Raw genomic sequence first — 14,790 nt, forward strand, 5'->3', positions numbered from 1 at the left:
ATACGAATGACGTTGTAGCCAGATTTTACCTAATTTTATTTTTGGGTAGCGACAGTGAGTGGCGTCATTTTAATTATGTCAATAACGCCCCGATTCTGAGCGTTACCGGTAAAATAGTACCCAGAACATTATGTAACCGAATATCGTTACCAGTTCTTTTATCCGCGATTCTGACCCAAGTGGCAACGCTGCCATCACCGAAAAACTCACCAGTATTTGTGGTTTTCACGGTTGCCACTTTGGTCCATTTGGACCAAAAATGGTCCCTTCCAACCCCATTTGGTCCGCTGGTCCTTTTCTTCAATTTTGGTCCTTTTTAGGCAGATTGGTACTTCTCTTTCTTTTTCAGTCAGGTAACGATTCACAATATTGCCCAAAACTTCGCCACACTTTCGTTAGCCCCCATGCTCAGTCAATAAAATGTACCAGAACAATTACATTTCACCTAGGATATAATTTATGCCAGGCATTATAAAGAAAAGTGTTGGCAAACACATTGTCGTTAATTGTTGATGAAATAACCGACTAATAAAAAAAAAAAAAACTCTTGTTTTATAATAATATTAATAACGGCTAGATATTTCGATCGGTTATACAATACTATGTAAAATATATGAAAATAAAAATTGCTTCTCGCCTAGCATAGCTTATAGCGAGCACTCTGCCGTGAGCCTAAAGGCCCCATTACTGATACTTAGCATAGACTTGACTTGACTTGGCTTAAACTGGGCAACTTAGCGATTATACTCCACTTAGCGCATACAATCTGGCATCATAATCAATAAATGTCAATTTGTATGACAAAATGTCAAAATGAAATGGAAACAAACAAATGGATCTCAAAATATAAACGTCACTTAGAACTTACATAGAAAATCTAAATTCAACAGACTTCTAAGTCAAGTTAAGTATTACTAAGTTTTGCGTAATCAGTAACATGCAATGTTCATTTAACAGAACTGTAAGTGACAGTTCTCAAGCCAAGTCAAGTCTATGCTAAGTATCAATAATGGGGCCTTAACACTTTCAAAACTTATACAAAGAAATTCTATGCATTACTTCTCGTTTGGCACGTTGATATTTAAATCTTTCTCACCCGGCTCAATGAGTTCAAGGAATTCCAGGACTATTGTGGTATTAAGCCACGCAAGGTAATTGAAAACTAAGTATCTTGGCACAAGACATATTTTAACTCGAAGACAGAAGGAAGCAAATGCAAAAGAGATTTGATTTCGGAAGAAATCTTTTGTATAAAATTATTCCCGTAGGTGCTAGCAGAACCCCTGAGGCCTGGGATCAAAACTCACTTACTGTATCTAGGCTCTGATATCAATTTTAAACGTTAAAGGAAAAAGTAAGCATCTATAAAAATAGCACTAACAAAATTGTCTAGTTTCATTTATGATTTCCTGAGTTTTCCACATGCATATTTCGGCAACACCAGAACGAAAATTTTGAACCGCTTCTTACTAAAACCTAACTGCACTATAAATATTATTTCATTGAAATCAACAACATAATGCTAGAACCAAGAGCTCTATGACCAAAACTATGTTTACAACGTTTGGTTTGTGAAAGACATAGGCTTATCCTATGTCAAAATATAGTACCATTTTTGGTTCCATGTACATATATTTGTTTGTTCAGCTTGAATTAAAGGAAAGTCTTCACTATGTTTAGTAAAATTTTATATGGAAACATCCTAAAATTTTGTATTTTATACTAATAAAATAAAACAAAAATGTCTTTTTCGATGAATACTGGTCCCAAATGAAAACATGGTGTGGCAACCGTGTTCGCTTTACCGAAAATGTCTCACTTGTAGATACGAGGTTAACGAATAAACGGGACGATGTGTATATACATACATATTATGAATGATAAGTTTCTATATAGGTATATTGTAATTTATGCTGTAAAATTATATAATGTAAACAAATATGTATAGCAAGAGGAAACACTTTTTTACTTATTATCTTTACTTATTTGCGCTTACAATCCTTTATTTTTCAGTTTTGCCTTTTGCTGAACAACAGCTGTAGTGTGGTTGTTTCGATGTAAATACCAATAGGATGTAAAAGTTGCCACATGATTTCGATACCGTGGCGAAGAATGTTGTTACCACACTAGAATCGGGGCGTAAAAAGTAAAATAGAAGTAAATAATAGATAATAAATGATAAAATCATCCTTTTGGGAGTTTTTTTTAAACATAATAACATTTTTTTTTCTAAATTTTTCGCTCTTTTTATACTCAGTTGAGCAGAGCTCACAGAGTATATTAACTTTGATTGGATAACGGTTGGTTGTACAGGTATAAAGGAATCGAGATAGATATAGACTTCCATATATCAAAATTATCAATATCGAAAAAAAATTTGATTGACATGGCGTCCGTCCGTCCGCCTGTCCGTTAACACGATAACTTGAGTAAATTTTGAGGTATCTTTATGAGATTTGGTATGTAGATTCCTGGGCACTCATTTCAGATCGCTATTTAAAATGAACGATATCGGACTATAACCACGCCCACTTTTTCGATATCGAAAATTTCGAAAAACCGAAAAAATGCGATAATTCCCCAGTAACACCTTTCGTTTGATACCCATATCGTACAAACATTCTAGAGTCACCCCTGACCTACCCTAATGGCGATATCTCGAAAAAGCGTCCACCTATAGACCTAATGCCCACTCTCTCTTAAAATGCTCAGTAACACCTTTCGTTTGATACCCATATCGTACAAACACATTCTAGAGTCACCCCTGGTCCACCCTAATGACGATATCTCGAAAAGGCGTCCACCTATAGACCTCATGCCCACTCCCTCTTAAAATGCTCAGTAACACCTTTTGTTTGATACCCATATCGTACAAACATTCTAGAGTCACCCCTGACCCACCCTAATGGCGATATCTCGAAAAGGCGTCCACCTATAGACCTAATGCCACCCCCTCTTAAAATGCTCAGTAACACCTTTCGTTTGATACCCATATCGTACAAACACATTCTAGAGTCACCCCTGGCCCACCCTAATGACGATATCTCGAAAAGGCGTCCACCTATAGACCTCATGCCCACTCCCTCTTAAAATGCTCAACATTGTAGAGTCACCCTTGGTCCACCTTTATGGCGATATCTCGAAAAGGCGTCCACCTATAGAACTAAGGATTACTCCCTTTTAAAATACTCATTACCATCTTTCATTTGATACCCATATCATACAAACACATTCTAGAGTCACCCCTGGCCCACCCTAATGGCGACATTTCGAAAAGGCGTCCACCTATAGACCTAATGCCCACTCCCTCTTAAAATGCTCAGTAACACCTTTCATTTGATTCCCATATCGTACAAACACATTCTAGAGACACCCCTGGTCCACCTTTATGGCGATATCTCGAAACGGCGTCCACCTATGGAACTAAGGATCACTCCTTTTCAAAATACTCATTAACAGCTTTCATTTGATACCCATATCGTACATACATATTCTAGGTTCACCCCTGGTCCACCTTTATGGCGATGTCTCGAAAAGGCGTTTACCTATAGAACTAAAGCCAATTCCCTTTTAAAATACTCATTACCACCTTTCATTTGATATCCATATCGTACAAACACATTCTAGAGTCACCCCTGGTCCACCTTAATGGCGATATCTCGAAAAGGCGTCCACCGATAGACCTAAGGCCCACTCCCTCTTAAAATGCTCAGTAACACCTTTCATTTGATACCCATATCGTAGAAACAAATTCTAGAGTCAGCCCTGGTCCACCTTTATGGCGATATCCCTAAATGGCGTCCATCCATAGAACTATGGCCTACTCTCTCTTAAAATACTCTTTAATACCTTCCATTTGATACACATGTCATGCAATCACAATCCAGGGTTACCCCAGGTTCATTTTCTACATGGTGATTTTCCTTATTTTGTCTCCATAGCTCTCAACTGAGTATGTAATGTTCGGTTACACCCGAACTTAGCCTTCCTTACTTGGTTGTTATAACTTATATATGTGGCTGCCGCGTTCAAAGTAATCAAGTAGTCAATGCTTGGCCACGGTTGTCGCCAAGCTTTGCTCTGAGGTGAATCTATGCAAGGTAATGGCAAAGCGAATTCACCCAATTCTCCGTGCAGAAGAATGTTAAATCAAAATGAAATTTTCATCAATTTCGATCAATTGAACTAGTGTTGTATAACGCGTTGTATGGCAAATAATCAAGAAGAAGCAATTAATTACTGAATTCGCTCTGCTTTATTGTGGGTGGTCTGTAGACGCCGTGTTGAATGTAATCAGCCTTTATATGTGGACGTCTTACTTTGATGCTAGCTAAGATTGCAAGTTATCTTAGCTTAGCGGGTTAAGCTCATGTACTTTCTTTTATTAATTTATTACAAACTTCAGACTTTCTTTTCAAAAGGGATCATATATGATATGCACACCTAATTTCGGCTTCACCTCTTTGTCCCAAAATGTCGTCAAACTGAACTACCTAAGTATCTCTACTGGAGATAAAATATTAACGGGGGTTGCCCTTTTGCTTAATGCTTTGAAACAGGAAAATTTTATTTTATTAAATACTTATTTTGGCAATGTTATAATTAAAGGAGTAACAATGCAAGTTTGAATATCATATTAAAAGTTTTGTAACAAGGTATTTCATTTTTAAATTTTTGTGCTGTTATATATGTAGACATTGTGGCATTGTGGATAAGACAAGTGTGAAACGTATCTATATTACCCGGCCGTGTGTGCCGTCATATTGAACACCCTGTCAGGCAGTTGACGGATAAGACATCACACTTGTTTTGTCCACAATGTACATATGTAGGTCCCATTAGGCAAAGAAAAAAGTAGAGAAATACTCCGCTATAAAATTTTTTATATTAAAAAATTCGTATCATTGTGGATAAGACAAGTGTGATAACTTCTGCTTAGACTAGTTACTCACTAGTATGTGAGTGGTTTTTGCTCTGAGGCCATTTAACATGTTAACATAAAATATTTATTCTTTCAGCATTTGGAAAATTTAACTATTTTGTTATACTGGTATCTGGCTTGATATTATCAAATGTATTACTGGAAACATTGGGCATAAGTTTTGTATTGCCGGTCTCACAATGTGATCTACACTTGACCATACAGCAACGTGGTATTTTGAGCGCGATTGGATTTGCAGGCATTATTAGTAGCTCACATCTTTGGGGGTTCTTGGCAGATACAACTGGACGCAGAAATATTATTCGTCCCACTTTGCTATTGGGTTTCCTTGTGACAGTCATTTCAAGTTTTGCTACAAATTTTTGGTTGATGGTTATCTTGCGTTACATCAATGGCTTTTGGTAAGTCATTTTAAAAAAATTAAAGAAAAAACAACTTTTTTAAAAATAAGCTTTTATTATTTTGGTTAATAAAATTAACTAAAAAGTAAACAATAAATTGACTCTAAAGAAATATAACACTTTATAAGTTCATTGTAAGCTTAAACGATAATTAGGCTTTTTCGTCTGCGACAAAAAAATTCTATATCGTACATAATTATAGTTTTTTAACATTAAAACTTTACACCTAAATTATTAAATCTTACAGTTTATATCACAGTAGAAATTGTTCTAATAAAAAACGTGTTAAATTTTGGTGGTATAATTAAGAACATTTAGGATCTCATTTTCTTGCTGTCGCAATGTAACACGCTTTTATTAGAACAATTAGGACTGTGATATAAACTGTAAGCTTTAATAATTTAGGTGTAAAGTTTTAATGTTAAAATATATAATTATGTACGATATAGAATTTTTTTGTCGCAGACGAAAAAGCCTAATTATCGTTTAAGCTTACAATGAACTTATGAAGTGTTATATTTCTTTAGAGTCAATTTATTGTTTACTTTTTAGTTAATTTTATTAACCAAAATAATAAAAGCTTATTTTTAAAAAAGTTTTTTTTTCTTTAATTTTATTTTTTACTTTTTAGTTCGTTTTATTAACAAGTAATAGAAGCTTGTTCTTAGAAAAGCCTTTTTCTTAAATTTAATTTAAATATGAATTTTTTTTTTTTAATTTTTAGTAGGGTTAAATATTGTTTAAATTAGTTACGTAAACTTTACTTAGTTATTTGTAACGTTTCTCATTCTATCCATTTCTTTTAATGCATCAACATTACAGGGTTTATTCGAAGTCAACTTTGAACAGTCAAGTTCTTCGATTCGAATACCTGCTAAAGACCTAACTCCGCTTTTGACAGAGAGCACATATAAAATTGTGTCAAACAGTGTTAACTAACTTAAAATCATATTTTATTGTGACTTGGGCTATGTGGTGTTCAGTTTACAACTACTCATTGCAGATCTCTGCTCTGTGTGTTAAATCTGTTTTAAAATAATAGCCGTATTTTTTTTTTTACACGTAAACGTCTATACGCTTATAATTTATATGGACTGCTAAGCGCCAAACTTTAAATACACCTCTGAAGTTGCTGCGCATAAAATGTGTACTAATAAATTCCAATACGCATTATACGCAGATGTAACTGAAATATCTGTTTTTGTTTCACCCCCTACACTAATTCTATGTATTCTATGTGTGTCCACAATTCATCGCAACTGATTTAGCTATATGTTATACACAGGCATACAACAGAGGGTCGTGTCTCCGCTTTTCGGAACACGCTGTAGCTGTAGCTAGTTGTTTAACCACTGCCGCTAGATGGGTCTCCTAAGCATTATGTAAGCGAGGATAGGCGTTTTTTTCACGCGCAAATGTAAACCTATACGCGTGTATAAAAAACACGGCTAATATTCCAACTTTCGCTTAGCTAAAATTCCATCGCCAAAACTCTGTAAAACAAAATCAAGTGCGCAGAAAAGTATGCAACACTTACCGATAAGAGCCTAACCGCGTTAGCGTTCGTTGTATCACAGAATTTTTACACTTTGAAAATGACGGCTGTTGTTTGCAAGGTTGCATTCCTTTGAGTGTTCGTTTTCACCATCTGGATTAACAAAGTCATGAGCCTGGGCATTCGCGCAATTTTAGTGATGTAAATTGCATGGCGCCAGCGCCAATGCGGTGCCAGCTCAATGGTAGCTCATTGACGAAATGACTCCAAGCGAATTTTTGACGCTACTTAGTTAGTGAGTGCGTAGTACATTTTACTTGCGCTATTGAGTGAAACGACTTTTGTGTGTCAGGCACGAGTTTGGTGTTATTGGCGCTACTGGCAATGATGACACTGAGCTGTTGACGGTAGCGCTGGTAGTTCAGATTTTGAATCAGAGAAAGAATTGATGACCCGTGTAAATTATTATGGCTTCTGCCGTGTAAATTATTATGGTGTATTTGTATATTTAATAACAGTAGTATTGCTAAAGTGCTGCTTAGTTGATGGAATGTCGCTAATTTCCTAGCGATGATTAGCAGATTGTCAATATTTCGTTCAACGGACGCGTGAAATTGCCACATCTGCTCAAATTTTCCAAGATTTTCCATTCTTGATTTAACTTAAGCTGTTATGCCAATATTTTTCAGCCAGCTTTTTTCAAATAGGTAATTTTTCCAAAAGCAAAATAAATTACAGAAAAGATTACAGAGTTAAACAGCCTTAAAAATTTAGCTATGTTGGTTATACACAGAAATACAACAGAGGGTTGTGTCTCCGCTTTTCGCAAGCGTTGAGATTCACCACGCGTGACACGCGTGATTCATCACGTCCAAATATCACAATCCACGGATAGGTACCGGCGAGTTTGTATGGGACTTAGGCTGTTATGCCAAAGTAAATACAAATCTTTACCGATAACTGTGTTATCGATTAATTTATCGAATTCTAACAAAGTAATATTGCATTGTCATCGGAGTTATACATGTGTGCAAATTTTCAGCTCAATCGGACACCGGGAAGTGTATCAAATTTAACTTGCAAGATTCCATTACAGACAACAAAAGTGAAACTAAATAAAAGCTTATAAAATTATTGCAAAGTAGCCAACCAATTAGGATGCTATATCTAGAATCTAATAATTTCACTTAAATTTTTATATATTAATGCATTTAATCGGTCTAGTTTGCGTTTAGAGCATAAAAGTCAGCTTAGGAGTTATCCAACAACTTAGGTACCATCAAAATGTGTTTTTGTAACTTAGGCACCAAGCGATAGGTGAAACAAAGTTTTCCCAAAATGCGTTTATATTATATTATGTTCCAATTAAATTCAGGTCTTTAAAAAGTTACGGACGTTGGGTATAAAGACAATAGTAGGCATTGGGTCAGAAGTTTGTCTTTCGTTATAAATGACATCTATCCAAACCAATTACAAATATTTTCAAGAAGTAATAAAAAAACATACAAGGCGCGATGTACCTCCGAAGAGATTTAGACCGACCTTCTTTTCTCAATTTGGGTGGGACGGGACCTACATGTTTTCACTGAGAAGCTTTTCATGATAGAAATACACGTGGAGTGTTTGCCAAATTACTGCCGAGGGCGACTCGTCTTAGACAAACGTTTCTTTTTATAATTGGAAAAACTTGTTTCTAAATTTTTAATCTTGCTTTGCCGCGACTGGAACCCTGGATTTTCCGTGTGGTAGTCGGAGCACGCTACCACCGCACCACGGCGACCGCCGATACCCACTACTTTATGGCGACCTAAAGTTGTTGTTGTTCGAATGTCATATTTGAGGTGACATAATGTTTTCTAAGAATTTAGTGAAAAGGTTCTAGCCCCCGAATTTCAAACGAAATGGCGTGCTTTGCACACAGATTATATTAACTTTGATTGGACAACGGTTGGTTATACAAGTACTAGCAGACCCGGCAGACGTTGTTCTGCCCTAAATTTGTATATCTGCATACATTTTAATAAGCTTTTTCCGTCTAACTCTCCCTCGCCCCTCTACACTTTTTCCTAATCTTTGTATTCACTCCTCCCTCCGTATTTTTCGCTTCATCTATCTCCATCTTCGTCTCATTCTATCTCTTTCTCAGTCTCCTTCTCTCTTTTCTCTTCTCTCAAGTTTTTCTCATTCTTCTTCATATCTTATTGCCAGTCCCAGAGGGTTGTATGTATTTTGTTCCAGTCCCATTCCGAGTCTCAGTCCCAGTCCCACTCCGAGTCTCAGTCTCAGTCCCAGTCCTAATCCCAGTCCCAGTCCGTCTGTGGTCTAATTCCCGGAAAAAAGCATCGGAAATACTAATATACTAATATAGGCATATTTATATACCAAATTCAGGCAAATCGAATAGGGCGTATGTAAATAGGTATGTAGGTATTATTAATTCATGTCTTTATTTCGGCTTCGCATGCATATTTATCAGTTTTGCCACGTTGATGCGACTAATATCACAATGAAAATTACTTAAAAGCTCTCAGCAACAGCTTTCATTTGATATCCAAAATACACACACATTCTAGGGGTGCCCGGGTCCACGTTTTGGCCTATATCTCGAGACCCTAGTCACCAATAGGTATGAAAACTACCCTGTACTAAAGCACTCATCAACAGCTTTCATTTGATATCCATATTGTATAAACACATTCTAGGGGTGCCCGGGTCCACGTTCTGGCCTATATCTCGAGACCCTAGTCACCGATAGGTATGAAAACTACCCTGTATTAAAGCACTAATCAACAGCTTTCATTTGATATCCATATTGTATAAACACATTCTATGGGTGCCCGGGTCCACGTTTTGGCCTATATCTCGGGACCCTAGTCACCAATAGGTATGAAAACTACCCTGTACTAAAGGACTTATCAGCAGCTTTCATTTGATATCCATATTGTATAAACACATTCTAGGGGCGCGCGGGTCCACTTTTTGTCCTATTTCTCGAGACCCTAGTCACCAATATGTATCCTGGCCCACTTCCCGGAAGAAAAATTATCCGACATTTTATTCTAGATACAACGCTACCTACATACTAAATTTCAGGCAAATCGAGCCATATATACAACAGTTTAGAATAAATCGGTCCCTGGTCCACTTCCCGAAAAAAAACTTTTCACAAACACTCTCCGGATTCCTATTAAGTTATCCTAAAAATTTCATGGCAATCTTTCTGTCCGTTCTCGAGTTATGGAGTGACAATCAAAATGTACACTTCTTTTTATATATATAGATAAAGGAATCGAGATAGATATAGACTTCCATATATCGAAATCAGCAGTATCGAAAAAAAAAATTTGATTGAGCCATGTCCGTCCGTCCGTCTGCCCGTTAACACGATAACTTGAGTAAATATAAAAATATCTTCACCAATTAGGTACACGGGCTTATCTGGACCCAGAATAGATTGGTATTGAAAATGAGCGAAATCGGATGATAACCACGCCCACTTTTTATATATATAACATTTTGAAAACACAAAAATCTGATTATTTAGTAAATAATACACCTAGAATGCTGAAATTTGACGTGTGGACTGATATTGAGACTCTTGATAAAAATTAAAAAAAAAAAATGTTAGAATGGGCGTGGTACCGCCCAGTTTAATTTTACAAATATTATTAATCATAAATCAAAAATCTTTACACCTATCGTAACAAAATTCGGCGGAGAGGTTGCCTTTACCATAAGGAATGCTTTGAAGAAAATTAACGAAATCGGTTAAGGACCACGCCAACTTTTTTATAAAAGATTTTTAAAAGGGTCGTGGACGAATAAAATAAGCTATATCTTTGCAAAAAAGAGCTTTATATCAATGGTATTTCATTTCCAAAATGGATTTATAACAGTAAATAGGAAAAACTTCAAATTTAAAAAAATGGGCGTGGCACCGCCCCTTTTATGACAATTTCCTATGATTCGGGAGCCATAACTCGAAGAAAAATTAACGGATTGTAATAAAATTGGGTACACAAACTTTCCCTATAGCAGGAAATATTTCTAGAAAAAATAGACGAGATCGGTTAAAGACCACGGCCACTTTTAAATAAAAGATTTTTAAAAGGGTCGTAGACGAAAATAATAAGCTATATCTTAGCGAAAAAGAGCTTTGTGTCAATAGAATTTTACTTTCTAAATTGAAATATAACAATAAATTGGAAAACACTAAAATTTTTGAAAATGGTTGTGGCACCGCCCCTTTCATGACTAACCAATTTTCTATGTTTCGGGACCCATAACTCGAAGAAAAATTAACATGTCGTAATCAAATTGCGTACATATATTTTCCTTATAGCAGAAAATATTTCTAGAAAAAATGGGGGGGGGGGGATCGGTTAAAGACCACGGCAACTTAGATATAAAAGCAGTTTAAAAGGGTTGTAGACTAGAATAATAAGCTATAACTTAGCAAAAAATATCAATGATATTTCATTTATCAAGTTTTATTGTAAGAGGAAATGGGGAGACATTTTTTTAAACGGGCGGTGCCACGTGTTATGTAGAAAAGTAATTTATCTGAAATGAAATGTACAATTGAAGCTCACGCTAAGTATATAATGTTCGGTTACACCCGAACTTAGACACCTTTACTTGTTATTACTAGTTTTACAGAACATAGTGCGTGTTAAATAAAAATGCAGGTAGTTATAGTTACTTCACGAACTATATTTCAATATTATGGACGATTTCTTTAAGCTTGTCTAAAAAAAGTCTAATAACTTTGTATATTCTATTAACCCTTATTATCTTCTATTACTCGAAATAGTTGGATTAATATTTTCTGTCACAGAGGACATTTGTGGCTTTCGATTGACAGCTATAAAATTATCCTTACGAAATATTTAAACGCTAAGTACAAGATAAATTGATTGCCCGAACGGTATTTTTAATTAGAATTCTGTTAGAGAACATATTCACAAAGAACTGTTTCTGTAACAAAACGCTGCTCCATTTCTGCTGCGGACAGACAAGATAGGTTTTGAACTTTTTTGTTTGTTTTATGTACCTACTAAACATTTATGAATGTAACATTTATAATATTGAAATTTACATATTGGATTTTCTTTTCAAATTTAGTATATCTGGTGGCTCTGCAACAATTTATGCATTTTTGGGTGAATTTCATACCGCCAAAAATCGTTCACGTGCTATAATGGGTTCAGCTTTCATATTTGGCGTTGGTTCAATGTTGTTGCCTTGTATAGCCTGGTTGGTAATTAATCAGGAATGGCGATTTATGATCCCTTACTTGGGCATTACGTACACACCTTGGCGTTTCTTTATGGTCGTTTGCGGTATTCCTGGCTTTCTATGTGGTCTAGCTTTGTTTAAGATACCTGAGAGTCCCAAGTTTGTATTAAGTCAAGGAAATAATGAAAAGACTATGGAAATTCTACAGAAAATATTTCATATAAATACTGGCCGGCCGAGTGATGAATATCCGGTAGGTGTAAAATATATTAGGTATACAAATATTTATCAACAATTTGAGTAATCACTTATTTTTTTTTTAATTTAGATTTCTCAAGTCATGGAAGATATTGATAGTTCCGTGACTCCGAAAATTAAGCGTGAACGTAGTTCAAACCCCGCTATTGCTCTTCTACGCTCTATGTGGAATCAAACCCAGCCACTCTTTAATCGCGAATATATGAGCACTACAGTTCTTATTTGTACTATACAATTTTGGATTTTTATTACTTCAAATGGCATGTACATGTGGTTTCCCCACATTCTCAATAGCATGGCTGAGTTTATGAAGGAGAACCCTGACAATCGAACCTATATGTGTGACGTAGTTTATAGCAAACAGGAAAATATTTTTAAATTACAGCATGTGCGTGAAGTTTCCATCAGCGATGGCATTACTGTACCAGCAGAGAAATGTACTGAAAAATTAGAGATCTCAACATATCAGCATTCCTTGGTGTTAGAGGTACTATATGTAATCGGTTTCGCTTTAATAGGTGTTGTCATCAATAAAGTGGGAAAGCGTTGTATATTATGTAAGTTATTCAAAAATTCGTTGTGATATTGACAATTCAGTGTATTTTTTATTTTCATTGCAGTTCTTTCCTTAGCTGTTTGTGGTTTATGTGGTATAGCTGCAATTTATGTAGATATCCCTATGATTGCTATATATTTGTATGTTGTATTGTTACTTTGTGGACTGGGAGTAAATGTGTTGAGTGCTGCCACAGTTGATCTATATCCCACCAGATTAAGGTACTTTATACACTTACCAATTTTGCCAAACTTATAATGACCATTAGTGTGTTCTTATAAATGGCTTACTATTTATTTATTTTCGCAGAGCTATGGCTGTTTGTATTTCTCTAATGATGGGTCGTTTAGGTAGTGTTGTTGGTGCAAATGTGGTCGGTGCTCTATTAAGCAATCATTGCGAAACTGCATTCATTGTTTCTGGAGTATCGTTAATATTGAGTGGGTTCCTTGGTTTCCTTATTACAAACAAAGGAATACAAAGTGGGAAGCAGCCGCCGTCTCGCCGTACCAGTCTTATCTCGATGACGGGGAACTAAATGAACAGATCATAGTCTCATCATCGGCGTTATATATCAATGTAGAATTTATCACTTAATACACATGTATAAGTGCATGTTTTAGTGCTTGCTTTGTAAAACGTTGTTTCATAATAAGTCTGATTGTAAACTATAAAATACTTGATAGTTACATTTTAGTTAAAATTCATTCTCCATAGATTTAAGATATTTAAGTTAAGCAATATTTACATACGTATTTTAAAATTTTTTCAAAAAGAATTTTGTAAAATTAATTGTAGTATTTATAAGTAGCGTTGCTACAATAAAAGCAAGAAAATGTTATATGAAATAAGGAAAATAATTAATGGTACAATTTTTTGTTTATTACAAAAGCACGCATACCCGCTAGCTTAATCCATGGGGCAATTTTTAAATAATCAAAGTAAAGAGTAACGAAAATGAGTTTTAATAAAATATGACCATGACACCCACTCAGCATTTAGGTGATTAAGTTTTGAATTTGCCTACATATCAATACAATTTGATTACTCTTTCTGACTAAATAATGAGTTATCATACAATTGAACAAAAGAAATAATCAAGAATACTTTTGATGATCAAAAACTCAATATAGCTTTTCACATTTCACATTTTGGAATCAAATTTGAATCAAATGTGTGTACTTTAGGTGATCAAAATTTTTTAATAATTTTTCATTCAGCTTTCTGAATCTTTTCTGACTATTTTGGTTGACGGAATAATGAATTTTATACTTGTTAAAATTTTACTTTTCATTGAAGATTTTATTTTTTTTCACATACTCACATTTTTTCAGTCATGAAGTTCAGAAAAAATATATTAAAACTTTATTCTTCAAGAGAAGAAATAATGTAAATACTGCTCCTAAGAAAAGATGTCCCCAACCATTTCTCCACCTTCGGCTTCCCAGAAAGTACAAATTAGACAATACAAAGGTTGTGAACCCCAGGTAAGTGAAACTCTCTTGACATATGTATGTACCTGGATATGGCTTCAACATCCCGTACCATATCGTATTTCAAAATCTTGACGATCATAGTTGATGCTGGATGTTGTTGTCGAGGTGTATATCGGTCAAGTTAGTTTGCGAGTGACCTGTGGTTCAAATAGCTCACTTCCGCATTCTTTCTTCCCCTGATGAAATAACATTATTATGTATTTTTATATACATACATATATTTGAATAAGATATGAAGAATAAATGCATCGTAATCGCATTCAAAAATGATTAAAAAATTTCAACCAAAACGATTGAAATATGTTAACGAATATGATTAGAAAATTACTGTGAAAAGCAATCAAATATTACCCCAAAACAAGTAAAGCTCAATTTTACAATGATATCAAATATGAACAAAAAGC

General features: G+C 35.1%; 1 protein-coding gene across 1 annotated transcript in view; it reads left to right on the forward strand.

The window, feature by feature from the left end:
• Nucleotides 1–13,750, forward strand: part of LOC137248132 (uncharacterized) — a 105,933-nt gene extending 92,183 nt beyond the window's left edge. The window contains exons 3-7 of the mRNA XM_067778999.1: nucleotides 5,019–5,343; nucleotides 11,963–12,329; nucleotides 12,405–12,891; nucleotides 12,955–13,111; nucleotides 13,200–13,750. Coding sequence (XP_067635100.1) covers nucleotides 5,019–5,343; nucleotides 11,963–12,329; nucleotides 12,405–12,891; nucleotides 12,955–13,111; nucleotides 13,200–13,428 — 1,565 coding nt within the window. The 3' untranslated portion in view covers nucleotides 13,429–13,750. The remainder of the gene's footprint in view (nucleotides 1–5,018; nucleotides 5,344–11,962; nucleotides 12,330–12,404; nucleotides 12,892–12,954; nucleotides 13,112–13,199) is intronic.
• The last annotated feature ends 1,040 nt before the right edge of the window (nucleotides 13,751–14,790 follow it).

This window comes from Eurosta solidaginis, chromosome 4 (assembly GCF_040869045.1).
Source record: "Eurosta solidaginis isolate ZX-2024a chromosome 4, ASM4086904v1, whole genome shotgun sequence".
In the NCBI taxonomy this organism is placed as follows: Eukaryota; Metazoa; Arthropoda; class Insecta; order Diptera; family Tephritidae; genus Eurosta; species Eurosta solidaginis.